Source organism: Salvelinus namaycush, chromosome 3 (assembly GCF_016432855.1).
Source record: "Salvelinus namaycush isolate Seneca chromosome 3, SaNama_1.0, whole genome shotgun sequence".
Taxonomy (NCBI): domain Eukaryota; kingdom Metazoa; phylum Chordata; class Actinopteri; order Salmoniformes; family Salmonidae; genus Salvelinus; species Salvelinus namaycush.
The window spans coordinates 71646866-71664104 of record NC_052309.1 but is presented as its reverse complement, the minus strand read 5'-3'; the positions used below and the strand labels follow the sequence as shown (position 1 = coordinate 71664104).

General features: G+C 38.6%; 4 protein-coding genes and 1 pseudogene across 4 annotated transcripts; 2 read left to right on the top strand and 3 right to left on the bottom strand.

Moving 5' to 3' along the window:
- Positions 1-1875: 1875 nt before the first annotated feature.
- On the bottom strand, positions 1876-2591 carry LOC120037013 (hemoglobin embryonic subunit alpha-like). The gene is made up of 3 exons (XM_038983245.1): positions 2497-2591; positions 2185-2392; positions 1876-2004 (listed from the first exon to the last, which is right to left on the bottom strand). The coding sequence occupies exons 1-3, from the start codon at positions 2589-2591 to the stop codon at positions 1876-1878; spliced, it is 432 nt and encodes a 143-aa protein (XP_038839173.1).
- Positions 2592-5904: 3313 nt separating this feature from the next.
- Positions 5905-6626, bottom strand: LOC120037002 (annotated as a pseudogene).
- Positions 6627-8818: 2192 nt separating this feature from the next.
- On the top strand, positions 8819-9795 carry LOC120044016 (hemoglobin embryonic subunit alpha-like). The gene is made up of 4 exons (XM_038988610.1): positions 8819-8874; positions 9111-9200; positions 9298-9505; positions 9633-9795. The coding sequence occupies exons 1-4, from the start codon at positions 8819-8821 to the stop codon at positions 9753-9755; spliced, it is 477 nt and encodes a 158-aa protein (XP_038844538.1). The 3' UTR covers positions 9756-9795.
- Positions 9796-11860: 2065 nt separating this feature from the next.
- Positions 11861-12734, bottom strand: LOC120036973 (hemoglobin subunit beta-like). Its single transcript, XM_038983229.1, has 3 exons — positions 12627-12734; positions 12169-12391; positions 11861-12072 (listed from the first exon to the last, which is right to left on the bottom strand). The coding sequence occupies exons 1-3, from the start codon at positions 12716-12718 to the stop codon at positions 11944-11946; spliced, it is 444 nt and encodes a 147-aa protein (XP_038839157.1). The 5' UTR covers positions 12719-12734; the 3' UTR covers positions 11861-11943.
- Positions 12735-14015: 1281 nt separating this feature from the next.
- On the top strand, positions 14016-14785 carry LOC120036990 (hemoglobin subunit alpha-1-like). Its single transcript, XM_038983232.1, has 3 exons — positions 14016-14110; positions 14219-14426; positions 14613-14785. Exons 1-3 carry the CDS (start codon positions 14016-14018, stop codon positions 14739-14741), a joined length of 432 nt encoding a protein of 143 aa, XP_038839160.1. The 3' UTR covers positions 14742-14785.
- Positions 14786-17239: the final 2454 nt, after the last annotated feature.

Sequence of the window (17239 nt, the reverse complement as noted above, 5' to 3'; positions counted from 1 at the left end):
ATGAGGGGTGGCCAGTCCTCTTCTGGCTGTGTCGGGTGGGTCAAAAGCACCCAATTCTCTGTCCAACCAAAAGCACGAAAATTGTCCTAAAATACATATGAACTGTGACAACACACACGGGAGTAAATTCCATATATAGTGTTAGAATGACAAACCAATGAAATATGTAGGCTACAGCAGCCTAGAGGTAGGTAAATTGTGGTTTCTTCCCTGTCCTCTCTCTGGCTAATGATGAAGAACTGTAGGCTACATGTGTGCTGGGGAGGCCGGTTGGAGTCTTGGAGCATCAGAACGTATATAAAATGAAAAAATCTAAATGAACTGTGTCTGCATTGATGTTCATAAAAGTCCACCGACCTGCTATTGCGCATTGGAACCCAGAACGATATGTGAACACTTGGTCACCGCAACGCCGAGGACACCCAAACCAGAGTGGCCACCGCAAAGCCCAAGTGCCTGACCCTCCCTGGAAGTTGCCGTAGTCCTGCTTAAGATATTTAGCCTGTGTTGGCTATTGGTTTAGACGCAGGGCATAGGGTGGCGCACAATTGGCCCAGCGTCGTCCGGGTTAGGGGAAGGTTTACCCGGGGTAGGCCGTCATTGTAAAATAATCATTTGTTATTAACTTACTTGCCTAGTTAAATAAAGGTTAAATGTTCTAGCTTGGTAGGCTATGTCGTGGTGGGAAAATTGAAATGTATATTGGGCCAAGTTGGAAGTAATAATGCATTTAGAGTATAGTTTTTTGAGATGCATAAATACACCACACCAAAAGCATGGTTTTATGGCTGTTTTGAAAAGAATTTCCTGCAATTCTACGTAGTAATGATTTATGAGCACTATTTTATCAATTGATTTATTGATTAAATCTTTGCAAATAAATGATATGAATTGATGATTTACACATCTGTTTTATTTTATTCTGTAATAGAGTATATCTTAACCATGTGTTCAAGCTAATCAAATCAAAGTTTATGTAGGTGCTGTCCTTTTGGAACCATGAAGGGCACTCCAATCGTTTACAATAACACAAGATCTGTTGCCTAAGCCTGATAGTCTTACTCATCACTTATTATTATTATTACAAATAGAAGATTATCACTTCTCACAATGGTGCTCGTTTCGTAAAGTTAGATCAAAGCTAACGATTAATTATTATTTTACATAACAGAACCACATATAATAGCATAGCATAATAGGCCTATAGGCTAATGTTACTGTTCCACCAAAAACACCTCATCATTTCTAATGAGATTTTAGAATGGTTAGCTGAAGCTGAATAGTAAAATAAAATAAAAATGAAGTATCATGCGCCAAAACTCAACAGGATATATGCTTTGATTGAAACAAAATACAAGAAAGGCTTATAGTCTGTTCATCTGCTCTAAACAGTCATTCAACAAGATCGAAATGCATAAACTATTCCCATGAAACTGATTAAGATCTATCAAATTATTGGAATACAGACGCAGTTTTGCCGGTAAAATATTAATAACTATCATTCACGATTGACAGTGATGATGGCCTATATTTAAATGAGTTATGCCTAACTTGGTGTTTGAGGTTATTACAAATATAAAATGTTCTTGAGACAACATGTGTGGGCATAAGCAGACGTTGCAATTGGAAGATGCATGTTATAACAGGGCTCTCCAACCCTGTTCCTTTGTGTCATGTTTAATTGATGCATAATGCTAAGCCTGGCTGTTTTCGCAACACAATTGTTAACATTGCAAAATCCGCTTTCCCTTTATTAAATAAAAACGATCAAGATAAACAATTGATGGCGGTATTTTTATTTCAGGATTCATATCAGACAACATGTGCAAGTGTATGATCAACACAGAAAACCGAGAGGATTTATCTTCTCGCCTTTTAACGGTACTTCTCGGAAAGCGCCAGGGCCAACTTGGCGAGGAACTTGTCCACAGACACGTGCACCTCAGGGGTAAAGTCGTCAGGGAACATCATGGCCAGCACCACCAGAATGTTGTGGTTGATGATCTGTAGATGTAGAGGGAATAGAGTTATTATTATGTCCATATGCGAAATATGGTGTTTCTGAAGATTTAATTGGAACCTTCACAAAATACATACATAGGACTCAAATTTGGACACGGTCGCCGCTGTGGTATTTTGAGAAAGGGTGAATCGTTTTATTGATTCAGTAAGTTATTTAGTCACCTTGAAGTTGGCGGGATCCACACGCAGCGTGAAGGCGTGCAGCTCGCTGAGGTTCAGAAGACCACCGGCCAGGTCGTCGATCTTGGTCACGGCATCCAGGACGCCTCCCATGACGGTCAGACCGTGCTTCTTGACGGGAGCAGAGCCGGGGCTCAGGTCCTTCCAGTGGGAGAAGTAGGTCTTGGTCTGGGGGTACACCACCAGGGTCCTGGAAATAAAAACATGTGATTATGGATTATGATTTAACGTGCGTAAATGCACCGCATAACTCTGTTACAAAACAATCTGTTCAATATATAAAGATTTCGTTACCTAGAGAGAGCCTCATTTCCAATGTCCTCTGCTTTACCAGCCACCTTTCCAAAAAAGGCTGTCACGATCTGTTTGTCCTTGGCTGTGAGACTCATTCTAGCGGATTCTATGACACAAGATATTGCTGGTGCCATACGAGTGGACACTGGGAGTATTTATATCGTATCTAAAGATCTCTTTGGCTTAGCTCCACCTTCAACTGGAAGTCATTGGATGTACACAATGTAGAGTTTGGTGATAACCATTAGTTATGTACCATCAATATATTGCTATTTCATTATGATCAATCACAAATGTGACCCTTTACGCACGGATATACCGTATGTGTAAGTGTCATGACGACAGTGCTGAAAACCGGAAGAATCATGTTTCAAATGGTCATGAATCTAAAGGCTACATTATGCATGATGCAACAATGTCTTTATACTTCTTATAATATAATGAACACTGTCAGCTGGACGTTTTATGCACAAGGAATGGTCTTTGGAATATGTCTGATTGATATTATTTTGGCTTTTTAGGCGTGCATTTGTTTTATTGACTCATTCATTGATTCCTTCGTTTATGTATTTATTAATTCATTAATTCAGTAAATAGGCCTACTCCAATGACCCAAATGTACAGAAGGTACTTCTTCATTAATCTGACCCTGTTTTGTCACGGGTGGTACCAAACAAATGATAATGGACATCTCGTTGGCAAAGGTTGAGTGCCAAGATTGCTTTCTTATCTCTGCAACAGCAAGGCAACAATGACACCGCACCCCTTCTGGTAAGGTGTGTTGAAGGTTGATTGACATTTCCTCAGTAGGTCAGTAGTTACGGTTAGGCCAGGTCTGTCGTTCAAGTCACATGCTGCTGAATCTCTATAGTCTTTACCACGTCGTGCGATGTCACTCGGATTTCGCTAAAAATGGGTAAATGCATATGTGTGTGCTTTGCATGAGGGTATATCCGGCATAGGCTTTGTTCACCAATATCTAGCCTGATGTCGTAGTAGCAGCTTATAAAGAGCATGTCGCCATTTGTTAGGTGCGTGGACAAAATCGGAGTAATACGTTTTGTCAAGAAGAATATTGATTGTTTGGGTAAGCTAATACACCTTCATGATACATGTATAATTGAAGTATATCTCACTTGCTTTTCAAAGGGTGGCGCTGGTGAAACTACTCTGAAGGCTACTCTAACCTCGGCACCTCCACTTCTCTCGACCAGAGAGATAACGAGGAAAGGTGAGCCAATGAATTTCATGTTCACAATATTTTTTACCCTTTTTATTTCCTATCCCATAGCATAACGCGATTAGCCTATTTCGTCACCAAATGCAACAAGTAAAATAGCCTATATCTGCATTTTTATTGAAAACATTGTAATATAGGCCTACTTATAGGATTTGCTTGGATCCAGCACCATGCCTAATGATAACGCTACACACTTCCTAATGTGTTGTAATGATGTTATAATAATGTTAAAGTCCTCTTGGGTCGTCTTGTTTAAGTAGTGCCGTTGCGTAATTCAGGTGCTTTTCCGAACATTAAGCACGTTGCTCTTCAAACCCATTTTGAATGCCAACGTTGAGCTACAGTACCAGTAAAAAGTTTGGACACACCTACTCATTCCAGGGTTTTTCTTTATTTTTTACATTGTTATAAAGGCACAAGGGCGAGACCCAGATGCAGACACAGGAGGCAGATGGTAGGAGTCTTTGTAGTTTATTTATATCCAAAAGGAGTAGGCAAGAGAATGGTCATGGACAGGCAAAAGGTCAAAACCAGATTCTGAGTCCAAGAGGTAAAGAGTGGCAGACAGGCGCGATGTCAGGACAGGCAGAAGAGTCAGGCTGGCGGGAACGGAGTCCAGAAAAACAGGCAAGGGTCAAAACCGGGCAGACTAGAAAAAGAGAATAGAAAACAGGAGCACGGGGAAAACCACGCTGGTTGACTTGAAAACATACAAGACGAACTGGCACAGCGGGACAGGAAACACAAGGATAAATACACTGGGGACAATAAGTGACACCTGGAGGGGGTGGAGACAATCACAAGAACAGGTGAGACAGATCAGGGCGTGACAGTTGTAGAATAATAGTGAAGTCATCAAAACTATGAAATAACACGAATGGAATCATGTAGTAACCAAAAAAGTGTTAAACAAATCAACAGACATCTCAACATCAACTGTTCCGACAACACTGCGTGAATCAGGCCTTCATGGTTGAATTGCTGCAAGGAAACCATTACTTAAGGACACCAATAATAAGAGGATGATTGGGCCAAGAAACACGAGCAATGGACATTAGACCATGGAAATCTGTCCTTTGGTCTGATGAGTCAAAATGTGGGATTTTTGGTTCCAACTGCCATGTCTTTGTGAGACGTGTGGTTCCCAAAGTGAAGTATGGAGGAGGAGGTGTGATGGTGTGGGGGTGCTTTGCTGGTAACACTGTCAGTGATTTATTTAGAATTCAAGGCACACTGCTACCACAGCATTCTGCAGCGATACTCCAACCCATCTGGTTTGCGCTTAGTGGAACTATCATTTGTTTTTCAACAGTACAATGACTCAACACACCTCCAGGCTGTGTAAGGGCTATTTGACCAAGAAGGAGAGTGATGGAGTGCTGCATCAGATGACCTGGTCTCCACAATCACCCAACCTCAAACCAATTGAGATGGTTTGGGATGAGTTGGATCGCAGAGTAAAGGAAAGGCAGCCAGCATATGTGAGAACTCCTTCAAGACTGTTGGAAAAGCATTCCAGGTGAAGCTGGTTGAGAGAATGCCAAGTGTTGAAACCTGTCATCAAGGCAAACGTGGCTCTTTGAAGAATCTAAAATATATTTTGATTTGCTTAACACTTTTGTTACTACATGATTCCATGTGTGTTATTTCATAGTTTTGATGTAGAAAATAGTACAAATAAAGAAAAACCCTTGAATGAGTAGGTGTGTACAAACTTTTGACTGATACTGTTTATGCAAATTCCGTCTACATGAGGCAAATAAAAGTTAACCTGGGCAACATATTTTCTGATAGACTACCTTACTTTTCCTACGATAGTGTATTAGAAAACAAGGAATGTTTTGATATAATTACAATAATAACATAATACTGATGAATATATTGATTATTCCGTTGATAAGAATTCGTTGCTGCATGTGATATTTTACCAAATATACTCTCTCTCGAGACCCGAGCGTCAAAGAGAGGTTTCTCAATCTCACTTAGGCCAACGGCATAAGAGTTAAAGTAGGCTTGGCTACATTTTCTAATGGCTCCTATTTTACTTCCCCCTCAAACAGAGTAAAGTGAAGAGCATGGACGTGTGCTTAACAATATATTTTATTATTCATACAAAATGTATTCTATAATAAAATATATATATGTGTATTCCACAATAGAACATGTCTCTAGTGGTACTGTCTGCCCAGCGCAGAGACGACCACGGTCAGGAACTTCTGCCAGGCCGCTTGGACGTCTGGCGTGAAGGCGCGCCCCATCTGGGAGGCCAGAACAATGGTGAAGCAGTCGCCCAGCAGCTGGGAGAAGGAAACGATTGAAACGTTAGTCATTTATTTGCACAGCACTATTCTCTTGGATGTAAATCAATGAGATAAAACGTATTGTTAATTTGTTTTAGGCACGCCATTAGTATTCATACCCTGAAGTTGTCGGGATACACATGAAGTTTCTCCGAGTGCAGAACGCTCATCTCGACGTAGGTGTTCTTGATGTCATCCATATTCTACACAGCTCGCTCGATGCCGTTCAGCTCAGTGATGCCATGCTTGGCAACCTTTTTATTGCCCATGATAGCCGCTGCGCTGTTTAAGTCTTCAAAGGTTTCAAAGTACCTCTGAGTCCATGGATATACAATAAGACACCTGGAAAATACACATTACATTATGAGATACATCATATAAATTAATCCATTTAATTCAATGAATCCATAGAATTGCGCACACATCTAAAACAAGACTAGAACAGTCAAAGGATATATTATCAATATATTTGATTTCCTTGCATTGTTATAAGCCGACCTTCTCAAAGCAAGGGGTCCGACCACTTTGACGTAGATTTTTCCCCAGGTCTCTATGATGAACTTCCGCTTTTCAACTGTGCAGTCAACCATGTTGAATTTGTTGTGTGTCCTCTGATCTGTGAGAAGATCTGTCAGTGTTCGGCACTGTGGCGTTTTCATTTCTATTGAATCCCTCCGACCCAGTGGACGAATCAAACTTGGAGGATTCATGCCAAAAACGACATCAAAGGTTCGCAAAACGTTAATGGTAATCTGTCATTCCTTGCCAGCCAGCTGGTCTTATCGACCAACACCATATAATCATAGTTCTGCCAAATGCCCAAACGGCAACTGAGGTCGACTTATGGAAAAGTTTCACACCGGCAATATGTGTCTCTTTTATTAGTACCTTATAAAAGCACCATCAATACGTTTTTTTAACCTTTATTTAACTAGGCAGGTCAGTTAAGAACAATTTCTTATTTACAATGACGGCCTACACCGGCCAAACCCGGACGACGCTGGGCCAACTGTACGCCGCCCTATGGGACTCCCAATCACCGCCGGATGTGATACAGCCTGTAGATAACAGTAGTTTTATATTATTCAGTGCAAGCTTCGTGAATTACTATAACAAGGATTTGAAGTTACCACCAGTCACTGCAAAATGTGGTAGACAGCAAGAATGTGGTAGAAAGAAAAAAGTTGACTTTCTTGAAAGGGACCGAGCTAAAGGGCTGTTTATCCAATATATGCGCGAATTGAACGTGAGGTTGGGCTGGTTTATCTTGCCAAGCTCCAATTAGTTGCCTTGTTCTGATAAGCCATTATAAACACCCTTTTCTTGCCAACAACAATCTCCATACGTTGAATGTATTGGGCAAAATGGTATTAACTGATAAGTAAATCATTTTTTGATAGTAATTAATTGCGGGGTCAGGATTAGAAATCAATTTATTCACTTTAGTCAATCTAAATCAGTCTCGCTCATATAAAATCATACAGAATTATTATTCCAATTATTACCCATTGTTTACGATAATTACGCATCAAATAAATAAGACATATACCAAATGAAACCTCTGTCATACATTGGCCCCATAAGCCTGTCCCCAATTATGGCCAAATACATAACTACAGCATCGGTAAAAAAAATATTATTATTATTTGACTAATTATACTTAATACGTCGCAAAGTATATTTTAAATTCAATTAGGTTCTCTCCATTCATGTACTTTTACGCAAACGCCATTCTATAGATTGTAACTAAAATAATACGTTTATTGAGTTATCTTGATGTAGGTTATTCAAGATCTGCAAAGTCATGAGCCTCCTAACCTCATCTCCCCAACCTATGTTTTACTTTATTTACGACCTAACGACGAGGTTAGAAAAGTAATTTAATAATTTAGAAAACACATTAATGGATACTGTACAGTATCTTTCCAGATATTGTTTTTAGATACTTCCTTTTCTATTGGTTCACTTAGGCTACTACTTTTGAGCCAAAAAAACTGATGAACTCATATTCGATAACTATTATGTTATCCAAGTAAATGGGTCAAATTATAGTATTTTCTTTTTTTTCACCCAATCTACGAATACCAAAACAAGATATTTGACTAAGCAGTTTCTTGTTTCACAGAGCCTTCTTAGCGTTAAGATCCTCGTTAGAACCTTCTTCCTCTTGAAAACAGCAAATCTACGAGTGATCCAGATACTTTTTTGCAGTTTCCGGTCACTTTATTTCCAAATCTCCGCTAAACATAGAATCAATATGTTTAGGCTATCTGTCTGACTGTGACTGCCGATAACTGCAGAACGAAGTCGACCAAAAATACGAAGTTGCCAAAATATTTGCAATTGTTACAAACAAGTGAAGGATAAAACCGAGATGACTGCATTGAAAGATACATAGGCTACATGGGCCTATGTAGGCTATTTAAATCATATTGAAATCTATTTCATGTTCAGTCAATTGAGTTATATTTTGCAACTAGGTCATTTTTGTCTCAATGTGTTTCATGATGTGTGACAACATGTGAGCAATGATGCGCCCAATATGTATTTGCAGCCATAGGTGGCAATTTCTCTCTAGGTGCTGATCCGTCGTCAGTATTATTGTGGAATAATTCTTATGTTAAGGTGAGAGAAAGCTGATCTGAGAGCAGCGCTGCTTTTCTTTGGATTATATCAGTATCGACGCACTTAGCGAACATTCTCTCTTTGTGCTTGTTTGGGAAACAACAAACTCTTATAAAGTTGGCTCGTAAATAAGGATGCATCTGGTAGGATCATCGTAATGCTTAAATTACATCGCACCTGGGAAACGAGGCCCATCCCCGTACATCTCAATGTGTAAGTGTCTTGAACATGTTAAACCTTACGTTTAAAAACGAGTCATTTGTGTTTCAACTTCTTATCTATGCAATACTCCAATTTCAACAAAAAATGGAATACGTTCTAGTTGGCACGTATCTTGTAGGTGGGTCTGGGGTGTGCCATGCGGCTTGTTTAATATAAAAGCGTTCGTTTGTAACAGCTCATCGCTGAACTTTTTTTCAGTATCCTCTCTAAAGACAACAATGAGTCAGTCTCACCGCTAAGGACAAGGCATTGGTCAGGGCCTTCTGGGCCAAGTTGTCCGGCAAGGCTGAGGACGTCGGATGCGATGCTCTTTCTAGGTAAAGGAATTATCCAACTGCTATATTGTTGTTTTAGAATATACAATTTGGTGTTAGCTAGCCTTAAATCTCGACATGTATTTTTCCTCCCGTGCAGAATGCTGGTGGTGTACCCCCAGACCAAGACATACTTCTCCCACTGGCCGGACCTGAGCCCCGGTTCTGCCCCGGTCAGGAAGCATGGTAAGACCATCATGGGAGGCGTCGGTGAAGCCGTGGCCAAGATCGACGACCTCACCGCAGGTCTCCTCACCCTCAGCGAGCTGCACGCCTTCCAGCTGCGTATAGATCCAGCCAACTTCAAGGTGAGGACAGTATAATATTTATTTACATTTCAGTAGGCTACGTTTTACAGTAAAAGAGACAACGTAGGCTAACATACCCTACATTACAGATGCATACGAACTCATTTCCATTTATTTCCTCTTGTAGATCCTGTCCCATAACATATTGGTGATGCTGGCCATTTTGTTCCCCGCTGACTTCACTCCAGAGGTTCATGTGTTCGTGGACAAGTTCCTGGCCGCCCTGGCTCTGGCCGAAAAGTACAGATAAACTGTGGGGCATCATCAGACCAGACATATGGCAGCATGTGCTCAATGCTCTGTCTTGTTCTAAATTATGAATAAATGTTCCAACGCACATAACCACGTTATCTGGTCTTTACTTTGCTTTTTAATGAGTCGTGTTGTAGCGTCTAGACTTGATATGATGAAATACGTTGCTATTTTTAAGGCTGAAATAACAATTTCTCAAAATCTTGACGAAATGCAAAAACGTATTCATAAAGAAAACTGAGACAATGCAAAACATTGCCGCATGTCCATGAGCAGTCCTCTAAGAAGTTTGCAGTAAAGGTTTCGTAGGTAGTCTAAAAATATAAAAGGGAACTCAAAGTACAAATATAAAAGGGAACTCAAAGTACAAATACCGACAGTAGCCTATAGATGAATCAAATAGCCCTCCTCGAACTTGCTATTGAAAATCAAGGTTGAACAAACAATTTGACATACAAACAAATCAAATCAAATGTTATTTGTCACATAAACATGTTTAGCAGATGTTATTTCGGGTGTAGCGAAACGCTTCTAAACAACATCGGTAAAGGATTTGATAGACTACCAACATATTATTTGTAAACATTATAATCAGATATTATCTATAAAACTAAAACGTAAAACATAACCTAATGATTTTGATTGGCTGATCATGCTATATTTGTAACATATTATTAATTTATTTTTATTAACCAATGTGGTTGTTTCCATAAAATGTCAACAGTTAAATGTCAAATTTTACACTTTAAAATGAAATACACAGTATATCTTGATCAATTCCTTAGAAATATTGGTTGATTAATTAATTGATTAATCAGTCTACTATTAATGAGAAGTTAGCAGTAAAAGTTTAAAAAGTAAAATAAAAAATCGAGAAGGGGAACAAAGTTGAAATAGTAGCCTAATAGATCAATCAAATGGCTTGCTTAGAACTTGCTACTGATAAATAATATTGAACAAACTATTTGACATAGGACCACATAAACAAACACAATTTGAAAACAAAAACAATATATCTTAGATAATTAGGCTAATTAAGGACTCATATATATATATATATATATATACTGATAAATAATATTGAACAAACTATTTGACATAGGACAACATAAACAAAAACAATTTGACATACAAAAACAATATATCTTAGATAATTAGGCTAATTAAGGACTCATATATATATATATATATGAGTCCTTAATTAGCCTAATTCTCTAAGATATATTATTTTTGTATGTCAAATTGTTTTTGTTTATGTTGTCCTATGTCAAATAGTTTGTTCAATATTATTTATCAGTATATATATATATATATATATATATATATAATGAATTGATTGATATTATTTATTAATTACATTTCCTATACACATAAAACTGTCCTAAACACATTTCCTATACACATAAAACTGTCCTAAACACATTTCCTATACACATAAAAACGTATATAACCTAGTGGTTTTGCTGATCATGCTATAATTGTAACATATTGTTAATGCATTTTTATAAACCAATGGGGTTTAGTTTTCATAAAATGTGAAAAGTTACATGTTGCATTTATACATGATGTAAAATGAAATACACAGACAGTTATATCTTGTTGAATTTCTTAAGATTATTGGTTGATTAATTCATTGATTTAATAATCTGTAATCTAATGACTTTCATAGATTCCTATCTGAACACTTTATGTAAGGTTACCATGGTTCCACAGCTGGCCATGACAGGAGGTGCCTCTGACAAATGTATTTTGTAATTTAGGAATTTATCATTGCAGCTCTGCTCTTATTTGACTCAATGTATCAATGCTGCATCTCTGGACACACGTTTGTCTTCATTATATGGTTCGCTCATGCACAGCTAATGTAACATGTCAGTGTTGTTAATTGCAAAAAAAATATTTGTTGTTATTTGCTAAATATTTGTATATATTGCACATTATCCATATCTGGCTAACAAGGTTTTTGCGATATTCACACCCACAGCCTATCATATTACCATATTAGGCCTATTTGTCTTCTATATGTGCCACCGTATTGATGTTCATGCAAGAAAAAAAAGGCACAGATAAAAAATATTATTTTGCTGATTTTATTTGCTTTAGTAGAAGGAACAACATGTGCCTCAAAACAAATGATCAGCGCTTGTTGGTCCTCTGATGGTCGTCCGTCTCTGAGTGGAGGGGCTCTAGTGGTACTGTCTGCCCAGGGAGCTCACCACGACGGCCAAGAACTTCTGGAAAGCACCCTGGACATCAGCGGTGAAGTCAGCACCCATTCTCGCAGCAACAACAATAGTAAGGCAGTCAGCCAGCAGCTGCAAAAGAAAGGAGCCATGGACATGTAAGAAAACACATTCTGCCACACCATAGATAGGCAAGTACCTTGTGTGAAGTAGAACATTTCAATTTACCCGGAAGTTGTCTGGATCCACGTGTAGTTTCTCGGAGTGCAGCACGCTCAGCTCTGCGTAGGTGGCCTTGATGTCATCCATGTTCTTGACAGCCCGGTCCAGTCCGCGCAGGACGGTCTTTCCGTGAGCGGCGACCATTGGGTTTCCCTGGATGGCAGCGGCGTTGTACAGGTTTCCAAAGTTACCGAAATACCTCTGGGTCCAGGGGTACACAACCAGACACCTGTAGAAATAATAAACAGTTAAGAATTACACAAACGTGATATCTGCATACACACATATCTTACGGAAATCAATTAATGTGTCATTTGGAGATGTCAATTACGCGTAAATTACACGCATTTCTCAAATACGACTTCGTCTTTAAAATCATAATAACAAGCGCATAATAATATAATAACAATATAATAACATGACTAATTCCAATAATTTGTAGACCACAGTTTTAAACGCACTACCTGGAAAGAGCCGCGGGCCCTACGTCATCGTAGTCCATCTTCTCGAAGACGCTCTGAATGGTGCCGCGCTCAAAGTCTGTCCACTGAACCATGTTGCTGGCTGTTGAAGTTTCTTTCACAGAGGCTAACGAATCATATACACTTGGTCTTCGTTTGAGCAGCGTTTTTAAAAGGATCGGAACGCTCCTCCCTAAATACAGCGATGGGTGGGGTCATGGTAGGGGGCTGTATAAGCCAAAAGTCACAGATTTTACTGAGATAATAATGTGAAGGTTTACTGTTTACCATATATGTTTTAAAGCAATTTGACAATAATACATTGTCCTAAAATCCATTACGAAATCATTAATTTAAGTATTAGGTTACATACCAATTATTACATTAACATTATTAGAAATATTAACAAAAATAAGCCCAAAATAGTGGGGAAATATACAATTCTCAACACATGCAAATACATGTGTAATATGCCTAATATCTGAAGGTTTAGGCCTACTGCACATTAATTACACTTGGTGGGGATTCAATTACTTTGTCTGAGAAACATTTTTCAACTATCTCTGTGTATGCCTATAGTCAGATATTAGTAAGATATAACTACGCTATTAATATATTACTAAGATATATTAAATAGCCTACTAAGATATTACATCATTTTTATCCTTGTAATACATTTCTAAACAAATGAATTGATATTTCACCTCTATGGTCTGTGCTAGTAAGGTCGAACCCATTTCATATTTATTTTTATAGTTACACTATTCCAATCTATTTTGGTGTAATGCATCTCTACTGTCAACTTTTCCATATTTCTGAATACCGGCTTCTATTTCTTACTTATGATACAGGCAATTTAGCGATTGACAATACAATTACACTTTTCTCTTTATTGGGTAAATACCATAAAGCCAGAGTGATAACTAAATAAATGAATATTGAATTATTTTGTACTGAAATAAAATATGGAAATTACTGACTCCCTTGTGAAAACTACCAGCATTAAAAACCTCTCAACACATCTCTAATACTAAATAACTTCGTAGACTTCAATGACTGTCATAATCATGTATTTTTTTATTTGTTTTATCCATCTCTACCCTGTGTGTTTTATGTTTGATATTGTGTGCTGCTCAGAAGGTGCTAACAATGTCTTTGTAAGTCGTGTATGGAGGATTGTACCAATTTGTGTTTTTGTCGAGTAAAATAAGCAAAGACATGTAATAACTTGTGAAGGGTTGTGCCTATTGAACATTAACAAAAGGCATGTTGTATCTTGTTAATCTTGGAGGTGGGTCTGCATTGGGTGGGGCTCGCGGCTAATATAAAAAGCCTCCGTTTGTAAGAGCTCATCACTGAACTTCTACTCCAGCATCGTCTTTAACGACAACCATGAGTCTCACCGCTAAGGACAAGAAAATGGTCAGGGCCTTTTGGGCCAAGGTGGCCGGCAAGGCTGAGGACATCGGCTGCGATGCTCTGTCTAGGTAATGGCTGTCGTGCTGCTAATCTTATAGCTGTTTTTGAAGTAAAAATGTAGACTGTTTGGTGTTAGCGTTCCATCTTTCTTGACATGTTTTTTTCTTCCGGTGCAGGACGCTGGTTGTGTACCCCCAGACCAAGACCTACTTCTCCCACTGGAAGGACCTGAGCCCCGGCTCTGCCCCAGTCAGGAAGCACGGTGGGATCATCATGGGAGGCATCAGTTTAGCCGTGGCCAGCATCGACGACATCAGCGCAGGTCTCCTCGCCCTCAGCGAGCTGCATGCTTTCAAGCTGCGTGTCGATCCCGCCAATTTCAAGGTCAGGACAGTCACAGCATGATTTATAATCATTTGTTTACCGTTGACACCAAATGAAAATGTATAGTTAAAATGCATTTAAAATATATCGGGTACTCTTTACAGTAACATGGACAACATAGCTTATTAAATAAAATAGCCTATAAAAACATGTAGCGTACTAATGTTAATTTCTTTCATCCTGTAGATCCTGTCCCACAACATCTTGGTGGTGCTGGCTATCTTGTTCCCCAATGATTTCACCCCCGAAGCTCATGTGTCCATGGACAAGTTCCTGGCCGCGGTGGGCCGGGCTCTGTCTGAGAAGTACCGATAAGATGTGGACAGAAGGCATCAGACCAGACGGATTGCAGCATTGATCAGCACTGTGCTCAGCTCTGTACTGTTCTAAAATATAATTAAATGTTCAAACGCGCATAATTACGTTTTTTGGTCTTTGCTTTGGGTTTTAATTAGTTGTTTTGTAGAGCACAGGACCTGATATGATTAAAAAAGTTGCTGTTTGCAAGTCTGAAAGACATCGAAAGGCAAAAGGTATTCATAAAGAAAATGGAGACTATATGCAAAACATTTCCACAAAAAGCGGTCCTTAGAGAAGTCAGCAGTAAATGTTTAAAAAGTAAAAAAAAAACTAAATCATAGAAGGGGAACAAAGTTGAAATAGTAGCCGAATAGATCAATCAAATGGCTTGCTTAGAACTTGCTATTGATTAACAAGATTGAACAAACTATTTGACATAGGACCACATAAACAAAATGGAAAAAACGATTTGATATAACAAAGTAATATATATTAGATCATTTGGCTAATTAAGGAATATGTAAATATTATGAATGGATTGATAGTATTTATTAATACAATTTCCTAATCTCAAAGTTGTCAAGGACAGGAGGTGCCTCTGATAAATGTATTTTGTATTTTATAGGGTTCTTTTGACAAACTGATTTATTGTTATTAATAAATAAAAATGTATCTCATGTTGATCTGGTTAAAGATATAATCGTGAATTGAAACAATAACAAAGTATTCATGGTCTATTTTGGTAAAAAACTGAGGGATGGGAATGGAAATATGTGACCACTCTCAAAATCGTAGACAGAGCTATGGATGCAAGGACTGACTATCCATGATATCAACATTATAGTTTTAACCGTGTTTTGAGGCTATACAGTGTCTGTTTACATTTAATTTGTTTGCAAACAGAGTAAAAGAGTAAAACAAGCTTATATTTTGGGTTCTGATGGAGTACGACAGTTGAACTGAGCTCATGAGGCATTTACAAGTTATATTCTTTAAGAATCAATGGGTATATATAATTAATTCCCAAAATCGATGTACAGTTGAAGTCGGAAGTTTACATACACCTTAGACAAATACATTTAAACTCAGTTTTTCACAATTCCTGACATTTAATCCAAGTAAAAATCCCATTTTAGGTCAGTTAGGATCACTACTTAATTTTAAGAATGTTTAATGTCAGAATAATTGTAGAGAGAATGATTTATTTCAGCTTTTATTTATTTCATCACATTCCCAGTGGGTCAGAAGTTTACATACACTCAATTAGTATTTGGTAGCATTGCCTTTAAATTGTTTAACTTGGGTCAAACGTTTTGGGTAGCCTTCCACAAGCTTCCCACAATAAGTTGGGTGAATTTTGTCCCATTCCTCCTGACAGAGCTGGTGTTACTGAGTCAGGTTTGTAGGCCTCCTTGCCCGCACATGCTTTTTCAGTTCTACCCACAAATTCTCTATAAGATTGAGGTCAGGGCTTTGTGATGGCCTCTCCAATACCTTGACTTTGTTGTCCTTAAGCCATTTTGACACAACTTTGGAAGTATGCTTGGGGTCATTGTCAATTTGGAAGACCCATTTGCGACCAAGCTTTAACTTCCTGACTGATGTCTTGAGATGTTGCTTCAATATATCCACATAATTTCCCCTCCTCATGATGCCATCTATTTTATGAAGTGCACCAGTCCCTCCTGCAGCAAAGCACCCCCACAACATGATGCTGCCACCCCCGTGCTTCACTGATGGGATGGTGTTCTTCGGCTTGCAAGCATCCCCCTTTTTCCTCCAAACATAACGATGGACATTATGGCCAAACAGTTCTATTTTTGTTTCATCAGACCAGAGGACATTTCTCCCAAAAGTACGATCTTTGTCTCCATGTGCAGTTGCACACTGTAGTCTGGCTTTTTTATGGCGGTTTTGGAGCAGTGGCTTCTTCCTTCCTGAGCAGCCTTTCAGGTTATGTCGATATAGGACTCGTTTTACTGTGGATATAGATACTTTTGTACCTGTTTCCTCCAGCATCTTCACAAGTTCCTTTGCTGTTGTTCTTGGATTGATTTTCACTTTTCGCACCAATGTACGTTCATCTCTAGGAGACAGAATGCGTCTCATTCCTGAGCGGTATGACGGCTGCATGGTCCCATGGTGTTTATACTTGCGTACTATTGTTTGTACAGATGAACGTGGTACATTCAGGTATTTGGAAATTGCTCCCAAGGATGAACCAGACTTGTGGAGGTCTACAATTTTCTTTCTGAGGTCATGGCTGATTTCTTTAGATTTTCCCATGATGTCAAGTAAAGAGGCACTAAGTTTGAAGGTAGGCCTTGAAATACATCCACAGGTACACCTCCTATTGACTCAAATTATGTCAATTAGCCTATCAGAAGCTTCTAAAGCCATGACATCATTTTCCGGAATTTTCCAAGCTGTTTAAAGGCACAGTCAACTTAGTGTATGTGAACTTCTGACCCACTGCAATTGTGATACAGTGAATTATAAGTGAACTAATCTGT

What these genes read in the sequence shown, in the direction of transcription:
- LOC120037013 (XM_038983245.1), bottom strand. Translation starts at nt 2,591, where the DNA reads ATGAGTCTCACAGCCAAGGACAAACAGATCGTGACAGCCTTTTTTGGA. An exon ending in GGAAATGAGGCTCTCTCTAG is followed by an intron (nt 2,393 to 2,496) that starts GTAACGAAATCT and finishes TTTTATTTCCAG; the next exon opens with GACCCTGGTGGTGTACCCCC. An exon ending in TGGATCCCGCCAACTTCAAG is followed by an intron (nt 2,005 to 2,184) that starts GTGACTAAATAA and finishes CTACATCTACAG; the next exon opens with ATCATCAACCACAACATTCT.
- LOC120044016 (XM_038988610.1), top strand. Translation starts at nt 8,819, where the DNA reads ATGCTTAAATTACATCGCACCTGGGAAACGAGGCCCATCCCCGTACAT. An exon ending in GGATGCGATGCTCTTTCTAG is followed by an intron (nt 9,201 to 9,297) that starts GTAAAGGAATTA and finishes CCTCCCGTGCAG; the next exon opens with AATGCTGGTGGTGTACCCCC. An exon ending in TAGATCCAGCCAACTTCAAG is followed by an intron (nt 9,506 to 9,632) that starts GTGAGGACAGTA and finishes TTCCTCTTGTAG; the next exon opens with ATCCTGTCCCATAACATATT.
- LOC120036973 (XM_038983229.1), bottom strand. Translation starts at nt 12,718, where the DNA reads ATGGTTCAGTGGACAGACTTTGAGCGCGGCACCATTCAGAGCGTCTTC. An exon ending in GGGCCCGCGGCTCTTTCCAG is followed by an intron (nt 12,392 to 12,626) that starts GTAGTGCGTTTA and finishes TTATTTCTACAG; the next exon opens with GTGTCTGGTTGTGTACCCCT. An exon ending in TGGATCCAGACAACTTCCGG is followed by an intron (nt 12,073 to 12,168) that starts GTAAATTGAAAT and finishes TTTCTTTTGCAG; the next exon opens with CTGCTGGCTGACTGCCTTAC.
- LOC120036990 (XM_038983232.1), top strand. Translation starts at nt 14,016, where the DNA reads ATGAGTCTCACCGCTAAGGACAAGAAAATGGTCAGGGCCTTTTGGGCC. An exon ending in GGCTGCGATGCTCTGTCTAG is followed by an intron (nt 14,111 to 14,218) that starts GTAATGGCTGTC and finishes CTTCCGGTGCAG; the next exon opens with GACGCTGGTTGTGTACCCCC. An exon ending in TCGATCCCGCCAATTTCAAG is followed by an intron (nt 14,427 to 14,612) that starts GTCAGGACAGTC and finishes TTCATCCTGTAG; the next exon opens with ATCCTGTCCCACAACATCTT.